Source organism: Myotis nattereri (assembly GCF_964212035.1).
Source record: "Myotis nattereri genome assembly, chromosome: 3".
In the NCBI taxonomy this organism is placed as follows: Eukaryota; Metazoa; Chordata; class Mammalia; order Chiroptera; family Vespertilionidae; genus Myotis; species Myotis nattereri.
The window spans coordinates 6,459,580-6,483,220 of record NC_138077.1 but is presented as its reverse complement, the minus strand read 5'-3'; the positions used below and the strand labels follow the sequence as shown (position 1 = coordinate 6,483,220).

The 23,641-nt window shown below is 52.5% G+C and overlaps 1 protein-coding gene across 1 annotated transcript in view; it reads right to left on the bottom strand.

Annotated features, from left to right (window-relative positions):
• BACE2 (beta-secretase 2) overlaps window positions 1–22,795 on the bottom strand; it is a gene marked incomplete at its 5' end in the record, with an annotated part of 77,308 nt that extends 54,513 nt beyond the window's left edge. The window contains one exon of the mRNA XM_081088249.1: window positions 22,496–22,795. Coding sequence (XP_080944375.1) covers window positions 22,496–22,795 — 300 coding nt within the window. The remainder of the gene's footprint in view (window positions 1–22,495) is intronic.
• Window positions 22,796–23,641: the final 846 nt, after the last annotated feature.

Here is a 23,641-nt window from a genome sequence, read left to right as displayed (position 1 = left end):
GTCAAGAGTCATGCGGATGCCTTGGTTCCTTGGAAGACCACAGATGCCAAGGGCACGGTGGGGAGGGGAGGGCCAGGCCCAGCTGCCTGCTTCAGGCGCGGTCCCAGCTTTCCAAGGAATGCTGAGCGCGTGGCAGGTGAAGACGGGCTGCGGAGGGTGAGGTTGAGAGCCGGCTCTGGGGTGTGGGAGGGTTGGTGCTGGGTCCCCGCTGGAAGGGCCTAAAAGTCACGCCCAGATCAGAATCCTTCTGGACACAGGAGCTGCCACTGCCTCTGTTGCCGAAACCTGTTCCCGGGGTGGTGGGGCGGTGACTGGAGGGAGGGGTGCTCCCCGAGTTCTGGAACTTTCCAAAGCACCCCTCGCTGGTAGGAAGCGAAGAAAGGGTAAGGTGGCGAGATGTGATCACGGACCCATGGCTGGCGAAGACGGTCCATTCCTACCCAGGGTGCTGCTCTATCTCCCACCGGTGGCCCAGGATGTACCGTGCAGTGTCTCCGAAGCGGAACAGCTTGAAAAAGACCAGCGCAGGGCCCGCCACACCTGGGTCTGAGCCCGGGCTCCGCCTCTGCTGGCTGTGGAACCTCAGGGGCGTGGCACACCCTCTCTGAGCCTCAGTGTCCTCACCTGTAAAGTGGGGTCAGGACGGGAGCTGCTCTGAGGGGAGCACCTGGCGTAAGAGTGATGCACCCAGGACAAGGCCTGGCCACTGGGGAGCTTTCATTCCTCGGAGAGGGCGGGGTGCCTCTGTCTTTCCTCGTTACAGGGCTGACTTCTCCCATCACTGTGCCGACCCGACCTGTACCACACCACCCACCAGACCTCACTGGGGTCCAGGCGCAGATGGGAAGTGGGCGCACCAGCCGCACACCTGGCGGGTGTGCCCAGCGGTCCTTCCTGGGGCACAGCGGCTGGTCCTGCAGCAGGTGAGGCAGAGATGGATGTGACCGTGTGCCAAAACAGCGGAAATGACCCGTGGTGGGCAGTGCCCGCCCTCAACCGGAACAGGCAGAAGCTCTAGTCCCACTCAAGAAGCTCTAGTCCCAGAGTCACCCATTCTGTCCACCTTGCCTGCCTTTTCTCCCCGCCCTGGTCAGCGGCCACCCTCTCGCCTGGCTGCCTAAGCGCCTCCACCCCCTTTCCCCTGCCTCCGCCTCCATGGATCTGCATGTCCTGTCCCTCTACCTCTGGAATCTCCCTGCGGCTGCGCACGCTCCCCTCTCCCTTGCTGCGCTATGAGTCACCCCGTGGCTCTGTGTTGTGGGCCCTGAGCACAGAGCTGGGCACACAGTGAGTGCTCAGGGAAAGCTGCTGAATGAATGATGGACGGATGAATGAATGAATGGATGAATGGATGGATGAATGGATGGATGAATGGGTGAATGAATGAATGGACAGAGCCCGGACGGCACTGAGGCATCCTGTCCAGTTAGTTTGCGCTCTCCAGCCCGTGTTTCTCAGGGCCCTATTCCCTCCCGGGATTCTGGTGAGTCCGCATCTTCCCATCCCAGAGTGCCCTGGGCTCTGAGCACATGTTTTAACAGTAGCGTAGTGACATCATCGCAGCATTCCGGAGAAGGAAGAGAAAACCGCCCCTAAACCCACCGCCTCCATGAAGCTGTCCAGGTGTCCAGCTCCGGGTCTCATCCTGACATGTGAGAGCTGACCCCTGGCTTCCTCACTTAATATTCTAGGGCTCCAGCTGTCCATTCAGGCTGTTGAGACTCAGAAAAGACATCCACACACAAGTCCCAGGGGTGTGAACACGCATCCAGGGCGGCCCCCAGGCCAGAGACCGGCAGAGCCATGGCCAGCATGGGGCACCGATGCACCACTCAGAGCTCTCGGAGCAGCCAGGGCCACACCTGAAGGAGGCGTCTGGTCTGCCGCGGTGGCTGCAGGTGGGGGATTTACCCTCAGGGATCCCAACATCTGGTGCCTGGTTCTCTGCCTCTCGGATGGAGAAGCCAAGCAGGGGCTAAGGGGGAGCTGCCGTGAGCAGCCTCACATGGGCCAAGCCTCTGGAAGTCAGAGCGAGAAGCCGGGAAGCGCTTGTTTGTTGGCAAGAAGATGCTCTGGGACAGGGGCCTGGCTGTTCCTGTCTGCTCGTCTGCGGTAGATCCCTCCCTCCCTGTAGGCGAACTCGGGACGGGGCTGGGAGGCAGAGATGAGCATGGGGCACCCTCTCCATGGAGCATGTCGGGCCCCTGAGCACCCCTGCCTGGGCCGCGGGCGTCTCCCTCAGCCTCCGAGGTTATACAATGCACCTGCTGGCAGGATGCCACCCTGTTGATGGAGGAATGAAGGCGGATATTTAAATAGTCACGAGTGAAAATCACAAGGCTGGGCCTCACTGACGCCAGTGAACATAAGGATCCTTTTTCACGGTAACCCGCGCCTCCGAAAGCGCCAGCCAAAGGGACAAACACAGGTTCGTCCCCGTTTTCTGGTGATTACAGGGGGAAGGGGACAAACAGGGAAACCTCTATTAACAGAGGGCAAGCTAGTCTTTTCTTCCCCAAAAAGACAACTAAAAACACCCCCCAAACCCTTCCCACCTTTTCAGGGAATTTTAGAAAATGTCACTTTAGCTAAAAATCAGCTCTTTCTGCTCATTTCCCACAGGAGCTGAAACAGATTCCCATCCAAGGTGCAGTGTCTTAACCGCAGGCTATTTCTGCAGCCCCTTTAGCTTGAGTTGGTCATGGCAATAGCAAAGGACTTTAGGTCTGAACTTTCATTTAAAAACACGGGATTAACTTCATCTTATTTCCCAACGTTCAGATATTGTTAGCTTTTAGTAAATGTTGAAAAAAGAAAAAGATAACGCGTACACACTGCAGCAGCAGCAGGCACAGTTTTCAAGTTGCTATTCCAGTCAACCTCAGTTCTCGAATGTCTCCCAGCTCCAACAGTTTGCTTCTCAGCCCAGTAACCCGTCATGCCCATAACTGTATGACCAGTCAGTGTCGCTCGGGTGACAAACAAAGGAGAGAATGCACAGGTGTGGCTCAGCTACTGCTAAACCTCGCGTGGTTAACATCTCAGGAAATTGTGCTGTGAATATTTTCATGGATTTTTTTTTGGGGGGGAGGTTTGTTTTGCTTTTTTTCCCCTCTCTTGGAGGTCTGGAATGGATTAATTCAATTTACATGATTTCTAATGGGAAAAACGATGTGGTTGGTTTCAAACAAATTGCTTCTCGAACGAATTAAGTTGGAGAACCCAAAGGGACAACTAAAACAGTGGTCCACTCCCCACTATTTGCTTACTCCTCACTATCATTCCAGGAATTAAGATTTCTTTTCGTTGTGGTAAAGGACACGAAACATACCATTTACCATCGGAACCAGTTCTGAGTGTACAGTTAAGTGGCGCTACGTCTAGTATTCACATTGTTGTGCAACCACTGCCACCATCCATCCATGGAACGCTTTCCTCTTGTATAACTGAACCTGTCTCGTTACACGAGTCCCGTCCCCCCGCCCCCCCCCCCCCCCGGGCCTGGCTCCCACCAGTCTGCTTTCTGACTCGATGAACTTGACTTCTCTATGTCCCTAATGAGTGACTGGCTTACTTGGCTGAGCTTAATGTCCTCAAGGTTGGTCCCTGCAGGGGCAGGTGTCAGAATGCCCTCCCTTTTGAAGGTTGAGTCATAATCCATTATATGTAGAGGCCACATTTAAAAACCCATCCATCCATCCATGGACACTTGCTCACTCATTTTGGATGTGGTGAATAAAGCTGCTTGAACACAGGTGGACAAATGTCTCTTCGAAATCCTGTTTCAAGTCTTCTGGGAGGATTCCCGTTCCCTCCCCCCATAAATATTTAGTGAGCAGCTACCACATCCTTGGGCCACGGGGATGAAGAAGATAAGGTGTCCCTTACAGAATCCACCACCTAATGATCAGATAAAAGACCAGCTCCTCCCGCATAAGGTTTTCAGTCTGTTGAATTGACTGAAGGACTGGTGAGGCTTAACGTGCAGGTAACTAGAGGTAGTTCATTTGAGGTTTATCCATGATTTAAAGGTTTAATTTCCCAGCGCTTTCCCCCGCCACTCAACACACTTAAGAAAAAAACAAACTACTGTGTGTTTATGATATTTACCAAGGCACTATCGCCAATTTTAACACTGTAAAATGAGAACCAGAAAAGCAAGTTTCCCAATAGGGAGATGGACTGCCAATCACACACTCCGTCACTCTGAGCTGTGCATACAGACGGCGGTGTAATGGCTGTGCTGTATTTAAAACTCACCCACCAAGGGGACCTGCTAGGTTAGCCTCTCAGAGTTCTTTCTATGAAAATACACATATGATACTGACCAACACGACGGGCTTTGAAAGCAGAAACTATTACTTCAGTCCCAAGTGTCAAAGGCACAAACACCTCCCCGCTCCACTGATGCCTGCACCTGAGCATGCGGACGGAAGCGAGGGTAACCCGGGGTTCCTCACGTGCAGCTCCATGTGGGGGCTGTGGCCCGCCTCCCCGCGGGCACCTTCTGAAAATCTACAGCGTGACTCCATCTCCTGCTCTGTGCCTGCTGGTCTGGCCAGCCCACACGCTTGGACTTGGAACCCGGAAAGGCCAGTCTTCCGTGTTGCCGCCCTGTGCGAGTTCCAGGGCAGCCACTTAAGAAACAGGCTATTTCTATGTGGTTTGCAAAAGGCTTTGGTATTTCTTTCTTGTTAAGCCCATGAGAAAAAAGCAAATATTTTAAAAGGCATAGAGCAATGACAGACATCTTTCTCTGCTGAGACTTTTTAAAGCCCTTCCAAGTACGTTCCTTTCAGAAAAGACCTTAAATCTCCACATGCTTATGGCAGCGGTTCTCAACCTGTGGGTCGCGACCCCTTTGGGGGTCGAACGACCCTTTCACAGGGGTCGCCTAAGACCGTCGGAAAACACATCTATAATTACATATTGTTTTTGTGATTAGTCACTATGCTTTAATCATGTTCAATTTGTCACAATGAAATTGGGGGTCACCACAACATGAGGAACTGTATTAAAGGGTCGCGGCGTTAGGAAGGCTGAGAACCACTGCTCTTATGGTGTCCAGCTATTGGAAAGAATGCTAACCCAGAGGAGAAATCACAGGTGCACCTTTCTTTTGCATCCATGCCAGTGAAATACAGTGTTTTCCTAACTCAGATATAGAACAGTCACAGGGAAATCTTTCAGAACATTCTAGTGATGAGAGACACTAAGACTAGGCAAAAAACAAAAAACACAAAAAAAACCCGCGACATCTTAATCTTGGCAAAGTCTTCCTACCCCTTCCCATCATGCACCTTATTATCACTGCTCATACATGTCACCTAGACATTAACCAGGTATCACACACACAGCAAACATGGGTTGCAGCCACAACTGCCCATTGAGCACAAAGACCTGTGAAAGTAATTCTTAGTAAAAATTGTATTATATGATTCCATGAGTCCCTAAAACACTGAAAGCAATATAAAAGCCAACATGGGGCAAAGATGGGGTTTGCAGAATGATTTTGTAGCCCTCCAATACACCCGCCCCAACCAATCAGAGCCTCTAACTCAGCGGTTCTCAACCTGTGGGTCGCGACCCCTTTGGCGGTCGAACGACCCTTTCACAGGGGTCGCCTAAGACCATCCTGCATATCAGATATTTACATTACGATTCATAACAGTAGCAACATTACAGTTATGAAGTAGCAACGAAAATTTTATGGATGCGTCACAACATGAGGAACTGTATTGAAAGGGCCAGAAGGTTGAGAACCACTGCCTAACTGGTAGACCTAACTGAAGTCTTAAAACAATCAAGTTTAGCCACTGACAGTAATTCTTAAATAAATAAATATATAGATAGATAGATAGATAGATAGATAGATAGATAGATAGATAGATAGATTTCAGAGAGGAAGGGAGAGGGAGAGAGAGATAGAAACATCAATGATGAGAGAGAATCATTGATCAGCTGCCTCCTGCACACCCCCTACTGGAGAACAACCCCGCAACCCGGGTGTGTGCCCTGACCAGGAATCGAACCATGACATCCTGTGTCATAGGTTGATGCTCAACCACTGAGCCACGCTGGCGAGGCCGCTGACAATGATTCTAAACGATGCTGGGCTTGCTAGTTTGGGAAGTATTGATGGCTCTTGGAAACTTCCCACATTAACTCAAATGTCTCCCCCAGGGCCAACACAAATTTCCCTCAGAAGTGAGTGTGAGTGCAGACTTTGGAAAAAAACTCAGCCCTCAATTTCCTGAAGTCTGATTCATAGGAAGAGTCTCCCAGCCACACTACAGGGCGTTACCACGCCCCCATCGTGCACACGGCCACACGTCTGGTTCCGGACAAAGTGGAGACGTGCGCACGCTGCTCAGTCTGAGTATCCTCTCCTGGAGGGGCCAGCGGGATGGAGATCAGTGAAGTGCCCAGATGGCAAGGAGTCACAGCCAAAAGCCTCATGCGCTTAAGGGCCAGGTTTCACACTAAACATCTCAATCCTCTCTGTTTCAAGAGCTCAGAAGGGCAGGCAGCTAGATGGTCTGGGCCCCCAGAGAAGCAGCCGTAAAAGAAGCCATCATTTTCTGGGTCACCAGAATGTCACGATTTCGCCCCAGGTGGATGTGCCTTGACTTGTGGAAAACCAGCTTAACTCCAGTACACGCGCTTCTCCTCCGTCTGCCTTCAGTGTGGTAAGAGCAGGTGCGCAGCGGGTGCTCAGTCGCTTCTGTTATATTAACACGCATTTATTGAAGAACAAAAGACTTAATAAGACAAATAGTTTTTATGATCCAGAAAATAAGCCCGGGGGATGTCATAGCATAGGCTCAGCTCTGTCCCAGGGGGCCCCGCCCCCTCCTTCCTGCCAACATAAAACGGTCCGGAAGGGATCATGGACCGGAGGGGTGGGGGACCTAGGCCCCCTCTCCCTGGAACCAAGTGGGGGCGGAGGCAGAGTTGGAAGGGCATGTGCTGTAGGACCTGCCCGGTCAGGGGCTGGGACGCCAGCAGGGTGTATTATCTTGCTCAGGGCAACATGACAAAATACCACAGACCTGGGCAGCGTCAAGAACAGAAATTCCTTTCGCACAGTCTGAGGGCTGAAGTAGAGATGCCCGTGGGTCCTTTTCTCCTGGGGCCCTCTGCTGCCTCTCCACGTGGCCATCCCTCTGTGCATGCGCACACCTGGTCTCTCTCTCTCTCTCTCTCTCTCTCTCTCTCTCTCTCTCTTCCCCTCTGCCATCTGTTCTTAAGGGGCACCAGTCACATAGGATGAGGGCCCACCCTGACAGCCTCGTTTTAAGGTAATTACACTCTAAAGGCCCTCTCTCCAGATGCAGTCACATTAAGGTGCCGGCGGTTAGGAGCTCAACTCATGATTGGAGGGGGGAGGGGGAGACATAATTCAGCCCACAGAGAGGGTGGGCCACCACACCCAGGGATGAGGCCCTGAGCCCCTGCAGGTCACACGGCTTCAATCCCACCCCACGGGCCTGCGGACACTTCGGAGATGGCGGTGAAGGCTGACTGGACCGTGACTTGGATCTCTGCTTCCCTGACCTTCTGCAGCTCAGCATGTTCAGCTATTTGCTGAGTACCTGTGTTTACCCAAGAACGGGCTGGGTACCAGGACACTGGCTCTGCTCAGCAATGAGCTGTTTCTCTTGAACCAAACCACGCCCACCCGTCCTTATAAAGGCTCCTAGATTCTCACAGACTAGTGATTCTGAAATTTTTAGGGTAAACTATACCATCAAGAAAAATACTTCTCAGTACTCAACCCTATGTGTGTGCACATCTGTAACGTATGTGCTAGCAGGTGGCTTAGTGCGGTGGTTCAGAGCACACAGTGGAGGAACACCCACCCGTTTTCAAATCCTGCTCTGCCCTCAGGAGTTGTGTCGCCTCACAATGTAACCATCTGTGCCTCAGTTTCCTCATCTGTAAAATGGGGACAGTGAACGGTAAACCCTCATCGACCCTAGCCCTAGTGAACTAACCACAGATACTACTTCTCTCTGTTTGTTTTTTCTTAAAGAACTAAAATTGTTTGGAAGATTTTTACACAGGTCATAAATTTAGTGTCTGAACTGAATGTTCAAAGTGTTTTTGCAGACAGCAAACTTCTATCATCTCTGGTAGTAGACAATCCAATAATGATGGAAACATTTAAACATCCTATTTAATAAAAGCCTAATATGCAAACTGTCTCCTCGACGGGGAGTTGGACTGCTCGCTATGACGTATGCTGAACTCCAGGGGGCGGCGTGGAACATGGCAGGCATCAGCGACGTGGTGCTGGCAGCGGGCGGCAGTGGAGGCGCTGCCAGCCCCAATGGGCCCTGAGGAGAGCAAGACCGTGGCGGGATGGCGGAGCAGGTGAGCGGGTGGTGTGAGGCCAAGGTGGGGTGCCAGGCAGGGCTGCAGGGCTACAAGGCTGGGAGCACAAGCTGGGGCTGCAAGCCTGGGGCACGAGCTGGGGCCTGATCCCCACAGGCCACCCCGAGGGACCCCGCCTGTGCATGAATTCATGCACCGGGCCTCTAGTATCTTTATAAGACTCTCTCCACCGCTGGGTTTTCCTTTGAAAAGCAGTTTCTAACTTGGTGTTAAAAGATCACCCCAAAGGGACCCATTTTCATTGTGTTTATACTTTTTTCAGTGTCTACTCAGTCGCATACCTCTGCCAGCCCATTGTGGTCCCGTAAAGTCAGCCCTTCTGGGCTGAGGCTTTCTAGGCAATAAACACACGCACCTTGTCCTTAAAAAGCACACCACACCAAGAAAGTGCTGAAGTCTGCAGATGGTCCAACAGGCTGGGGGCAAAGGAACGTGCGAGGGACAGAGGCCATGCTCGCTGAACCGCATAGTCACCCCCACTCTGGAGACCTTCGTCCTGGACAGTCTCCCAAGCGAGACGCCTGGCAAGCCTGTCCGCTCTCCTAGGTGAGCAGACACATTAACCCACTCTCTTCTCCACCTGCTCTCCTCCCCTGAGACTCTCTAAGATGGTCCTCACTCATTCCAGCTCGGTCACGCTCCATGGTCTATGTCCTACATCCCACCAGTCAGTCCCTTTCCTTTTTTTTTCCAAAGTATTCTTTTATATATATATATAAAAGTCTAAGTGACCATTACAACCAATTAACTGAACAACCAGTCGACTAGTTGCTATGACTTGCACTGGCCACCAGGGGGCAGACGCTCAATGCAGGAGCTGCCCCCTGGTAGTTAGTGCACTCCCACAGCCAACCTCCCATGGTCTGGCCAGCCAACCTCCTGTGGTCCCTCCCCCCAGCTGGCCAACCTCCTGCAGTCTCTCTCCTCCAGCCAGCAGGCCCCAATCGGCCCCGATTGCCGGCCAGACTGAGGGACCCCACCTGTGCACGAATCTGTGCACCAAGCTTATAATATATATACATCTTTTTATTGATTTCAGAGAGAAAAGGAGAGGGAGCGAGAAATAGAAACATCAATGATGAGAGAGAATCATTGATCGGCTGCCTCCTGCATGCCTCCTACTGGGGATCAAGCCCACAACCCAGTCATATGCCTTCGACTGGAATCAAACCTGGGACCCTTCAATCTACAGGCCAATGGTCTATCCACTGAGCCAACCAGCTAGGGCTAATCAGTCCTTTTTTGATGAACCCTGTTACAATCACTTGCTATTACAGTGGAAATACCATCATAGTGAATCGATTTGTGAATTGCTTTTCAAAGTTTTTCCCAACCTAACTTTTGTGGAAACTCCTAGAAGTAGATTTCTGAGTCGAAGGATAAGTGTGTATGGAAGGTGGCTAGACGTTTCCAAACTTCCCTCAGCAGGGTTTGTGTGATGAGATAGCATTTTAATAGGACTTTCCCTTGTCCTACAACTAACTTCAAACAAGCTCTGTAAATTGTTCTTCTTCATCCTTGGATGAAATCGCAGGCAAAGCTTGTATTTTTTTCAATAGCTTTGTGGTACTACATTTATTTTTAGGTATGACAAGTCCAGCCCTAGGCAACATCAACGCTGCTATCTGGCATCCAGTATCATGGGCTTGTCTTAGACTCAGAGACTCCTGAAGGGAAGGGTAGGCGTGGTGGGGACTCATTTCTATGTACCCACCTTGCTCATGACGACGCCTGATTCCTTCAGGACAGAAAGAGGAGCGGGGGGAGGATCGTCCTTAACTTCACAGATGGTTCTGGGTATGGCTGATGTCTATGTGCTCAACCTTCCTTTAGTAGGGTATGCAGTGGGCTCCTCAGAGCCACCATCTCCCCCTCCCCATACCCACCAGGGATGCCCCCACCTGCAGCTTCCTGATGTGGGCAAGACTGCTGCTGGCCAGTGGCCACTTGCGCTCCCTCCTTTGTCTCTCTGGAGCACCTGACAGTCTAACCCTGAGGACAGCAATTGTTTTCTGTAGAGAGTCAGGCAGTGGAGGGGGGAGGCTACCGCAATGTGGTGTCCGTCTCAGCTACTCAGTTCTGACATTGTGGTGGGGAAGCAGCACAGACCACGCGGAGAGAGGTCGGTATGCCCACGTTCCAATGAACTCCATTTACAAAAACAGGCAGATCTGACCCACGGGCTTAGTTTGCCGACGCCCAGTCTAGCCCATACAAAATCCCCTCCGGTGGTCCTCTCATCTGGGGCTCCTTTTGTGGTGACCAAAGTTTAGATCCCTGTGACAGGGTCCACACCTTGCCCACGGGAAATAAGGGCCTTGTCCATAACAGCAGCAAAGACAGTAACAGAAGACTTTTAGACGTGTCCTCTTCTCCGGAGATTTCCAGGAGAGGAAAAAGATGGCAAATTGCCTTAAACTAATTTTTTAAATTATTAAGCTTCCCCCCCCCCCCTTTCTCAGGTTATGATGATTCATCATTTGGAATGTTTTCAGAAGGAAGTAAACAGGAAACTATAGATTTAGGGTGGATCAAACAACTAGAGGTTTGTTTTTTTCCCAAATCAAGAAGTCTCTAGGGATTGTTGGGACTGGGTCAACATCTCAAGTAAAATCAGGGCAGACCACCCTGGTTTCCCCTGACCTCTCATTCAAGGTCAGAAGTTGGCTGTCCCCATTGGAAAGCCTTGCATTTTTATCAAAGGCAGGAGGCAGGTGTGGACGAAAGGGGCCAGATGCTGACCTGACAGCTCAGGGAGGCCTGCATGGCAGTCTTACAAACTCAGAGACCTAAAGTCACCACAAAGGATGGTCTGAAATTAAACTGTAACTAAAAGCAGTTATGGCGGGCAGTTACGTCCAAGGCCGGTATCTTCACTGACGAGGTCAACCTTTACCTTCACTGAGCCTATCTGTCTTTTTGCATCGATGATAACACACCCTTGAAATGTCTGGGTAACTTGTAACTTCCCTTTTTCTGGAGCCCCTGGGGCACAACCAAATGTGCTGGGCGCCAGGATAGATACCACAGATTCCTTCATCATCATGTTAATTGATCCTGCACCCACCTAAGTATGTGTCCATCATTTTACTTTTTATCCAATCCCAGGGGTTTCCCTGCTTTGCTTTATCCCTCCTCCTTAATCTATCACCAATGAATTTCATGTAACCCACCTACGTCCCTTCTTTGATTGCAAATGTATACATACAAATGTAACCCCGCCATTCTCCGGAGCATTATCTCAATTCGTTGAGGTTCTGCTTCCCGGCATATGTCGACAGTTTGGCTCAAATAAACTCACAAAAATTCTCTACAGGTTTCAATGGTTTTTACGTTAACACAGGAAAAATGATCATTTCAGCCTTATCTGCCACTTTTATCAGGAAAACATAAGCTTTCCTTGAAATCCCCCCGGGGCCCTCCATTGAGGTCCATGTCCAGAGCTGTGTCCTTGTCACCAAGGAGGCCACAGTGAAAGCTTCGGTCCAGAGAGAAGGCTGAGTGTTGGGAAGGTGCTTGGGTTTCATCACCCAACTGAAAATACCTGCCACAGGTCAGGTACCAGCACCGTCATCATTGCCATGTTTCAAAAGTTAGACTTGAATATAAATAATGAAAATAAACTGTATACTCTGCCTACAGGGTACAGCCCCGAACTTCCAATCAGCCCTTTAAATGCTTCTCTTTTAAGTACAGACAGTCAATACTTGCCAGGTATTTGAGGAAAGCCTCTAGTGCGAGACAGAGACCACGACAAATGCCCCAAGGAAAGGAACTCAGAGACAAAAAAGAAAAGGTAGGAAGCAGAGAGAAAACTGCCAAAAAAAAAAAAATCATAATTTCCTCAGAGCAATAGAAGATACACAACTCTGAAATAATAGGGAGCAACAACAAAAAACATCCTGAGGGGAACAAAGTGCTGTTAAAAAGAAAAGTTAAGATGGCAGAAGACAAAGAAAGGCAGAATAGGAGAAACCAAAGTAGAAGGCCCAACACATGGACAATTGGAGGACTGAACAGAGAGAACAGACATTTTACTAGAAAATTTCTCAGAACTCAATGTCATGAGCTTCTAAACTGAAAAGACTCAGCAAGTGCCACAATAAAATCTATAATAATAAAAGCATAATATGCTAATTAGACCGGACGTCCTTCCAGACATCCTTCCGGATGACCTTCCGGACGAAGCTAGGGTTGAGAGGGAAGCCCGGGTCCCAGGTGCCAAAGGGAAGCTGATGCCGGCAGCTGGGGGAAGGAAGGCCTACTCTTGCACGAATTTCGTGCATCGGGCTTCTAGTAATAATAATACTCTTAAAATAAAAAATTAAAACATAGAAGGCCATCCTAAGATATTCTCATGAAATTTTGGAATACCAGGCTTAATAACAGCTCATATACAGTATCTCCTATATCTCAGTATCTCATATACAGTTAGCATACAAAGAATCAAAAATCCCAATTTCACTGGGCTTATCAACAGCACTGATGTAGAAGATAATGTGAAAATGGCGTCAGGACTCTGAGAGATGGTGGAAACGCTGTCTGGCCAGTGAAGCCAGGAGGGCTGGGCTCTATATCTCCGGTCACTCACAGGTGGGGTCTGAAGTGGTGCAGCCTCCCGGAATCACAGGAAGTGGGAAGGAGCGCCCCCTGCAGCACAGGCCCTGCTAAGCACCGGGCACCTAGAGGAGCTCTGGTGAAGCTGGGCGGGAGCGGGAGGCCGAGGTAAGGTGTCGCAGGTCCCTGTCTTCCCTGAGGCCTGAACACAAATACTGGGATTTTCTCTGGCCAGCCTCATGGCTCCAAAACCCAGCACGCTGAGGTATGTGTTCAGAGAGGCAGAGAGGAGCACCCCCCAGGGAGGTGTCAGCTGGACGTGGAGGAGAGGCGAGGCCCGTCCGTGGGCACACAGGGACCCCACCTTCTGTGAACAGCCCAGCGCCTGGCACGCAGCCTCTCCTGTTTGGGCACAGTGAGCAGGAAGGTGGGCAACGAGAAGCTGATTGTCCGTGTCCCTCATGCTTAACATCCTAAATGTACTTGCCTTTACTGATCGAAGGACGATGAAAAATAGTTTATATATTTTTTGAAATTTGTACGCACTTAAGAATTGATGTTATATAAAACACCCACAAGCTGTTCGGTAATCAATCCTTATGCACACAAAACATACGGGAGCCACGCTTCGGTAAACTCAGTTATGGCTCCATTGAACTTGTGGGATCAGGTGACTCCTGATTAGTAGGCAGCGGGCACTAGCCATTCAGAAGTCCTAGGTTCAGAGCGCTCAGCCATCCGAGGAGGTTCTGTGGTTGTTTTTAAACTCCAACAATCTCCTCCCACCCCAGCCATGTTGTCTTGCTCGATGCCTACAGATCACATCTTCCCCTTCTAGAAAAGGGTTCAAAGTGCACGTGGTCACGAGAGGCCCAACCAGACTGGCACAGAGGCTGCGGGAGCTGGACCCTCGGTCGCTTAGGGAAGGTTCTAAGGCAGTGGTTCTCAACCTTCTGGCCCTTTCAATACAGTTCCTCATGTGGTGACCCAACCATAAAATTATTTTCGTTGCTACTTCATCACTGTCATGCTGCTACTGTTATGAATCGTAATGTAAAGATCTGATATGCAGGATGGTCTTAGGCGACCCCTACGAAAGGGTCGTTCGACTGCCAAAGGGGTCGCGACCCACAGGTTGAGAACCGCTGTTCTAAGGAGAGCCTTAAAACTGTTTGCGTTTCCTTGGTTGCAATGACGCTCTCAAAAGCACTCGGTGGTAGAAGGCATTTGTTTTTTTATTCCTCGAATGTTAGCCTCTCTTCTGCTCTCACAGCCCAAACTATGCCTCCTCAGAAAGGTCTCCTCCAGGGACCCTCTCTAAAGCAGTCTTGTTGGTTTGTTAAGTCCACAGCATTACCCGCTTGTATTGTCTTCATAGCCTTTGTCTGAATTCTGTTTGCCTTCTCACAGTCTGCCTTCCCCACAAGCACACGGGTCCCACAGGAGCAAGGAGTACCTTTGTCTACTTGACTGTTGCCTCCCAGGGCTTAGACTGGGACCTGGCAGCCAGTCGGTGCTTCATAAATACGCTGAAGGAATGAAAGCACGCTGATTCCTTGAGTCTGGTTCAAAACTCTTCCTTCTCACCCTGGCTGGTTTGGCTCAGTGGATAGAGCATTGGCCTGCAGACTGAAAGGTCCCAGGTTTGATTCCAGTCAAGGGCTCATGCCTGGGTTTCGGGCTCCATCCCCAGTAGGGGGCGTGCAGGAGGCAGCCCATCAATGATTCTCATCATTGATGTTTCTCTCTCTCCCTTCCTCTCTAAAATCAATAAAAATATATATTAAAAAATTCTTCCTTCTCTTTAATACCCAATCACTCCAGTTAGAGATGATTTTTAACACTGCCGATGCGCCTGGCTGTATCTGGCAAGAAGCACATGATGCCGGGACAAGACCAGACTGTAAAGATGGGGGCGGGGCTCAACAAGTGTCGGCTGCCCCTCCCAGCATGCTTCCGACAGACACCTTCCCCTCTAGGGGAGCACACCATCAAACGCAGACTCTCAGGCCCCGGGGCAGCAGGTCTCCCCAGGAAGTCTGGATGGGGTCGCAGGAATCTGAGTTTCTAACCAGCACCATCCACCTCCCCTCTCCCCGGCACTGAACAGGTTCTGCACCTGAACAGAACCCGGGGCTTAGCTTAGCTGCATTACAGCGGATGCGAATCAGCGCCACGGAAAGCGCCCACAAATAACATGCACTGTGGCGGTGGCGGGTTCGAGCCTGCAGCTTCTCAGCTCCCCTGGTCCACTCGCCTGGTTTACAGGAGAGGAAACGGAGGCTCCACACCCAGCACCTGGCAAGCAGCAGACCTGGGATCGGTACCAGGAACACCCAATCAAGATGACCGCACCAACCACGCAGTAGCTTGTCTGATCGGGAAAAACCTACGACTCGCCCCAGGAGCAGCTGGTGTGGTGGGAAGGGCCCTGGGTGCCCCTCCGAGGCTGCTGGCACCCTCGCCCACCTTCTCAGCAAGCAGCTTCTGTTCCAGCAACCGGTCCCCACCTTGCCAAAGGGCCCGGCCAGATCACCCCGCCCTCTCTGCTCTCAGGGAAAGGTGTCCATTCACGGCCTTCCACCTCTTCTCCCCAGGGCACCACCTTCTGCGGGGGCTGCCCATAGGCTGGCATCTGGCAGGGGTTTGCACAGGTGGCAAGTGGAATTGCTTCCCTGTCTGCTGCTAATAAGGCCATTTATCGGCTAGTTTGGGAGGGGCTGGAGATGTGCGGTGGGAGCAGTAGGCTGTCCTTAGGAGGCCAGGCATAAATCTCCCACTCTGTTCAGTATGAAATGGAAGCGGGCTTCCCGCCACCCTGCACGGCTCCCTGGAATGATGGAGCTGGCCCTGGGCACCGGGCCTCACTCTCCAAACAGCCCCCCTCCTCCTCCTACAGTGGCCGCCCGAGGCCGAGTACCTCCAGCCACAGGCATATGACGTGCTGTACAATAAACACCTGCAAACATCCACCCGGGACCTGAGCTGCGGAGCAAGCACTAACTCAAAACCGAACCAGCCAGTGTTGTGCCCTTAATGTGGCCATTTCAGCACTGAGAGTATTTCCCCCGCTTGGAGAATTCCAAGAGCAAAACGCGACCCTTTTTTATTGAGTAGCAATAGGCAAAGCCTCAAATAGCCCATCTGGGCCAGGAGAGGGCGAAGGGGAGCCGAGTGACAGGCAGGCCGACTGTGCATCACACACAAATTCTCCACAGCCGGGGAAAGCAGCCCGCAATGCAGGCCTCACACCCTCACGCCCCTCCCCTCGCCCCCCATAAATATGGATGCTCGAAGGCACAGGAGCCACAGAGGACCAGCCTCACGGGTGTGTTGGGGCTCCCAGGTGGCATCTGCTGTCACTAGCATACAATGAGCCCCGGTGCCAACGTCAAGTCCAGCTGGACAAGCAGAAGAGTGTGTGGGGAGGAAGCTGCGGCAGATGGCTTTGGAGCAGAGGCCCACTGTTAGCAGTAAAAGGAGCCCTTAGGTGGAAGGGACGGTGCCTTGCTCACTATCACTCAGGACTGGGTGCCTACTCCTGCTGCCCTCTGCATGGGGCTGGGGCAGTCAGCAGCCACCAGCCCCACCCTCAGCCCAGGGGGACGCTGAATCCAGGGCCCAAGGGCTGGGCCTGCTCCACCCAGTTCTGAGATGGAAAGTCAATCCCAGGGCACGCTGCCAGGCGCCACGGGGGAGGAAACGCCCCCCCGAGGTCCCCTCCTGAGGTCCTGAGCAACTGGGCATCACCACGACAGCTGGCCCTGCTTCCCTTCTGGCTGTTAGTTAGAAGGACGGGCGATCGTTCCGGGGGAAACAGGAAGCCGAGAGGAAGGAGGTGAAGCTCAGCTTCCTGCAGCGAAGGAAACCGGACAGAAGTCAAGACAGCGCCGGCGATGGCGGGAGGATGAACTTGAGGAGAAAGGTGTGTATTTCACATCAAATGCATCTGATTGGAACCGGGTGACAGACGCCACCCGGTCTTCTGAACACGGAATCCGAGCTGTCAAGCCTTTCTTCATCTGTGCTGCTGGGAACATGAGAACCTGTTTGTCATCGGTGTGTAAATGCCAGGGCCTGGGAGAGTGGGCTTTTCCCGTGACACCGTAACGCCAGCAACTCCAGAAGCAGTGCGTTAAGAGAGGAGATTCTTTAACATGGTAAGCAATTACTCCCTAGTGAGGAAACGGACACAGAAATACAGGAAAGAATCTACAGCCTGCCTTTCCAGCGTGGCTCAGTGGTTGAGCGTCGACCTATGAACCAAGAGGTCACAGTTTGATTCCTGGTTTCGGGCTCAGTCCTCAGTGTGGGGTGTGCAGGAGGCAGCCGGTCAATGATTCTCTCTCCTCATTGATGTTTCTCTCTCCCTCTTCCTTCCTCTCTGAAATTAATAAAAATATATTTTTTAAAAAAACAACAAAAATCTAAAATCCGCCCTCATTCTGCCACCCGACTGTCCCCCAGGGCAGGATCTTGTCACAGGCTCCATATGTCCCCGACTGTCACAGGCTCCCTATGATGGCAATGCAACTACCTTCAATAAAAACGATATGTGAATTCCAAGTCAGAGTTATTGGCAATTAAAAGATGGGTTAGAAACAAAGAAAAAAATCCATGGAACAATAAACTCAGAACAAACTTGTGCGTTGAACTGTGTCTCCTCAAAAAGACAGGTTGGAGTTCTAAACCCCGGTACCTGTCTTTACAGATGTCATCAAGCTAAGACGAGGGCAGAACAGATCGGGGTGGGCCCCAGCACAGTGACACACACACACACACACACACACACACACACACACACACACACACGGCAGGGAGACTGTCACGTGAGGATGGAGGTGGAGATTGGAGTAATGCGGTGAAGAGCCAAGGAAAGCCAAGCCCTGCAGCAGCCACAGGGGCTGGGAGAGGCAGGAAGGACCCTCCCCTGGAGCCCCTGGAGGGAGCAGGGCCCTGCCCACACTCTGATTTTGAACTTCTGGCCTCCAGAACTGTGAGAAAACACATTTCTATTAAGCCACCTAGTTTGTGGTCATTTATTGCAGCAGCCTCAGGAAAAGAAAAACGCAAAGATCATTAACTAATGAGAAAAGGAGAACATGGCGGAGAGGGGCTTGATCACCTGCCCGTGACCTTGTGTGCAATGCCACCTGCGTCCAGGCCCCACAATAAGTCCAGGACGCTTCCCACTACACCCACACCACTCACAGCGAATGAGGGTGGTTGGTTGTTTATTTTTAAAAATATTTGTATTGACTTCAGAGAGGAAGGGAGAGGGAGAGAGACAGAAACATCAACGATGAGAGAGAATCATTGACTGGCTGCCTCCTGCACGCCCCACACTGGGGATCCAGCCCACAATCCAGGCATGTGCCCTGTCCGGGACTCAAACCGTGACCTCCTGGTTCATAGGTCGATGGTCAACCACTGAGCCATGCCAGCTGGGCCAGGTGGTTATTTAAAAAGTCCACGTGCACAGCAAGAGCAGTGGTGCGGGGCTCGGACTGTGGACCGGGCAGACCCGATTGCTCTCCCAGCTCGGCCACTCGCCAGGGTGGCCTTGGACAAAGCACTTGGCTGACAATGAAGTCAAATAACTATACACACTTCAAAGGCTGTTGCGAGGATGAGATGAGGCGACCTGTGCAGACCACCTAGCGTGGTGCCCAGCACGCTATACGCCTGAATTAAAGGTTGGCGGTCAATGCCAGCGTGGTGAACGGCTTCTCAGACCGCGCCTCCCAGGTGATTGCGCCGATGTCCTGGGTGGGCCTTTGCTGTCCTTCCTAGCAGGGCCGCCCATGTGGAATTCTGTCTCCAGCTCAGAAGCTGCCACCTTCACGCACGGAAGCCGCGGAGACGCTAGCTCTGACTTTCTTGTTCTTTTAACCCCACTAATTTTCCTTTTCCCTTAATTGTTTACCTTCTCGGTTTGTTCTATCACGTCTCTTCTTGCTGGCCACCGCCTTCCTGTTTTTCAGCCTGGCTGGCAGGGAGCTTAATGCAATCTGGGGACACTGGATGGCTTACTCCTAAGTTGCATAGGCATGGTTCGTGTTTTCAGTTCAAATCCTTCCCAAAAATTGCATACTAAGTAATAATCAAGCCAATGCACCATGATTACAATGTGAGTGCCCAGAATAATGTGGGCCTCTTCTTTTACATTCAGATGTTTAACTATGAAAATCATTTTGCTGCCTGTTTTACCCATATTAGCGGAGATGACAGAAATCTTTCAACAGAAACCCCTGAAGCCTCTTCAAAGCCATTACCAGGTATAGAGATGCAGACCTTTAGCATCTTCCGTTAGATTTACTGTGTTAGCATGAAAGTCCTTTTTTTATCATGGAAATTGCTGCAATTATAATCACTTTAGGACACCATTATTATTATTAATAAGACCACACTGCCTGGTTCAAGCAGACTCGGGGTTCTCTACCGTCAGAAGTCACATAATGGTCACAAACACCCAGCTCTCATCTCCATGCCAACGGGGTCCTGCTCTCCCCGGGCTTCTGGGCAGATCCCTGTCACGCCTTGAAGAGTGTCAGGCAGAACAAGGAGCCCCAGTTCTTGATTAAAGCATTCAGGGAACCAGCCCATGTCCAACAGCTGGTTTGCCTAAGGGGGCGGGGGAGCTCTGGTTCCTGTTGAATCTTCTCTCTCACTTTCTCTCCCATGCAAACCTGCATCCAACTATTCATTATGCCCAGAAGGAAGAGGAAGAGATGGGGGAGCGGGAGAGACCAGGTTTGGTTGCACATTAAATCCCTAACACCTTGGGGTGTAGGGTCCAGGGATCTTTGAAGTCAAAATGCAAAGAAGCCATGAGGCAGGAAGACAAGGGAGCAGGTTCTGCCTGGTGGTTCAGAACTTGGGTTCTGGACTCCAGCTCCTGGTTCAACTTCTGCTTCCTTGTCCTGCTGCCCTGGGCAAGTCATTCGGCCTCTCCAAGTTCGGGATGAGAACCATGAGGTGGTTGTGAGGCTCCCCTGGATCAGCACGCGCGCGCGCGCACACACACACACACACACACACACACACACACCCCATGGCACTGTGCTGGCCGGAGGGGAGCCCTTCACAGCGTCTATGACTATTACTTAATTCTCCCAAAACTGTTGGCTGTTTACCACTTGAATTTACAATTCCATTTTTCTCTCAACCTAAGCAAGTTTGAGGCTTCAGAGAATCCACAGAGAATATAAATCATGAGTCTTGGCCACGAAGGGAGCAGGAAGGCTCACTCTGGGTTCAGAAGTCACCCCACGGTGCAGGCTGGCTGTGCGGGGAACCTGCTGCGAACACCTGCTGGGGGTCAGACACCGCAGGCGAGACTGGGAAAAACCAATCCTAATGCACTTGTCACCACCACCGAAGAGTTCACAGGAGGCATTTGCAAAGATCACACACATAGATCTGCTATAAAGCAGCTTATTACTAAATCGGGCCAGGAAAGAGGCACAGAATATTTCATTTCCTGTCAAATGTAAAAGTTATAGGTAGATTGTTAAAAACAGCCTTCCCTGGAAACATGCTAACATTTCTCTGAGAAATAACCTTGAGTAAACTTCTTCCTTGGACTAGGTAAAGATATGATGAGCATCAGGTACTCAATACATTCCTGTAACTGAAGCTTCCTCGTTTTAAAGCAATGATTATTGATTAATAAAGACAAGCTATTTTTTATGGAATATTTTTTGTTTTGAGGAGCCCAAGAGAAATATTTTTATTTTATTTTTTAATATATATTTTTTTTTATTTCATAGAGGAAGGGAGAGGGAGAGAGAGATAGAAACATCAATGATGAGAGAGAAACACTGATCGGCTGCCTCTTGCATAACCCACATTGGGGATCGAATCCACAACCTGGGCATGTGCCCTGACCGGGAAACGCACTGTGACCAATTCGATGCTCAACCACTGAGCCACGCCAGCCCAGCCAGGTGAGAAATATTTTTTAGTTCTTCCTTAGGCTTTTTCCCTTCCCCTCTTCTCTGGAGGGAGATGGGCATCAGGACCCATTTATCACAGCCCCCGAAATCTGCGTGACCTCAATAGAGAGAATTCCCACCTACTCGAAAATAAACATGAATTCTTCACCAAGCCACGCCTTTTCCAAATGGAGAGGCATTTAGGGCCTGTTCCCCAAGGTTATCCTTAGGCCACAAAGAGGTCCATCCTCAATATCGTGTGAGATCTTGTGAGACGGAAACGTACAATGCTCTCACCACCCAGCACATGTTTTCACGTGGATCTCACCAGCATCTTGTGGTCCCTTAAGCCTTCTCAGCTGACTCCCTCCCACTCCCTGAACTGCCCTCCCTCCAGCCTCCAGCCACCCTGGGAGATGGCAGAGACAACGCGCAAATGAAGGGAACTGGAATCAAAGTTTTGAGCAGAATCCATTTTTTTTGAAGGTTTTTTAAAAGACGAATTACACAAGTATGGAAGTTATTCAGTAGTTTCTTTTTTAAAAAAGCATTAGCATGGCACGCCGTTTCTCTTAAGAAAGTCTTGAATAATTTAATTAGAATTACACCGAAGTCATGAGTCTGTTCTATTTATGGAGGAATCACAGCTGAATTAGAACCCAAATGACAATGTTAGAAGTAAATATAAAGTATCTCCAGACAATGTATTCTACTGATAAGAAAGATCTGACTTCAAATCACACTTTGATGAGGAAGGAAGAGGAGGGTCAAATCGATTCCTGGGATGTTGTTTTTCTTGAGATGACCGAGCCTGGCTGGGGACATTTATTTCTTGCTACAGAAAGTGCTGATAAATGAAAATCCTTCTGAGAAGGAGAAAGAAAGCTGTTTGATAATACTTTGTTACCGGGGGACGACTGGGTCCCCGAAAGCCTGGCTCAGCCGCTCTGCTTCCCTAGCAGCCTGACTGCGTTAACACTTTTCACCCGCGTGTGCGGACACTTGGTTCCGAGCAGAGGGGCCGGGTGGCTGAAGGAGCCGCCTCCGGGAGAGGAATGCGGCGGAGGGAACGCGGCTCGCCCCGCAGCCAGCTCGCCCCGCGGACCCGCAGCCTCCCGCCGAGCGCACGCACGAACCCCTCTCCAAGCTCACGGCGCCGCCGGAGCCGGCCACCTGCCTCCTTCGCAATGCGCCCCGCGGGAAGGGTGGGGTGTCAATAGTCACACAAAGCGCTTCCCCCCGAATCACAGCCTCGCGCCCAAGGCCCGCGGCACGGGCTCCGGGCAGGAAGGGGGCGTCGCCGCCAGAAGGAATGTCCCTGCGATGGAAGTTACAGGTCTCCCCTCGCTGCCCAGCCAAGCCGAGCGGGGGATGAACAAGTTCTGAAACACGTGCACACACCCCTGGGCTGCGCCCCGGCGGGGCTGCCACCGCTCCCGAGGGCGCGCGACCCGCTCTGGCCCAGAGGAGCCCTCTGCGCCCCCCACCCCCACCCCAGCCTGCCTTGGGGTCACGAGCCCCCTAGGCCCCGCGGCTACAGCCGGAGGACTGCAGGGTTGGCGGGGCGCCGGTCCGGGTGGACGGGCGAGCGCCCACCGACCTACCTTCTGCGGGGGGGTCCCGATCAGCACCTCCAGGTAGTAGCCGCGGCCAGAGTCCCCCTGCAGGTTGTCCACCATGGCCAAGAAGTTGGCCGCGCCCCCGGCCGGCTCCAGGGCAAAAGCCAGGCCGTCGGCGCGGGGCACGGCGGGGGGCCCGGGCCCGGGGGTAGGCGCAACCCCGCGGCCAGTGGCTGCGGCCACGCGGAGGGGCAGCGTGAAAGGCGCCGCGGCCAGCGCCGGGGCGGCGCGCAGCAGCCACTGGGCCAGCAGCGGCCACAGCAGCGCCCGGGCCAGCGCGCCCATGCCGGCGGCGGGGCCCGGGGGACGCGCCCGACCCGGCCCGTCCTGTCCCGCCGGCGACTCTGCGTGCGACCCGACTCGGCGCGGCGCGGGGCTGCGGGGAAGGGCTGGGCGCGCCCCGGGCCGGCGGCGGCGGCGGATGGGAGGAGGGCCGGGGGAGGAGGCTGGGGAGGAGAGGGAGGCGCCGAGCCGCCACCGCCCGCGCCGCCAAGTTGAGCAAGTTGGTCGCCGCTGCCCCCTCTGGCGGGCGGTGGCTGCCCCGCAAGGGCCGGGCCCCTCCGGCGCGGCCAAGGTCGCAGCGCGGCGCGGGGTCCGCTGGGCTCCCCGGGCCGGCCCTGCCCACACGCGCCGGCCTCGGGCCGCGCCTCCTCCCCGGGGAAACTCGTGTCCTGAACTTCCTCGGAACGCGCCCCGGCGGCCGCGGCCAACGGATGTGACGAGGCTCATCTGATACCAGGGGGGAAAGTTTCGGAAACCCTTAAAGGGGAAGCGAGGGCCTGAGTTGAACCCCCGGCCGCGCGCGGAGGGCGCCCCGCCGGTGTCCTCGGGACCCGCAGAGGCGGGGCTGCAGGGGTGACTCGGATCCGAGAGGAGAGCAGGGAGTCGTAAAGGAGGCTTGAGCATTGCGGAGTCAGCGAGTCTGCGCCCCCGCCCCCCCTCGCCAAGTGCATTAGGGCCGCCCTCCAGCCCACCGAAGGCTGGCCGCTTCCCGGGGCTTCTCCCGTGCGCCCACCCCAACCCCAGGCCCCCATTCCTGCTCATTCCCTCCCTCCGCCCCACTGCGGCCCCCGCGATTTTGAAGTGGTCGGATCAAGGTCTGGGGGGAGGCAGGCGAGGACTCGAGAGCTT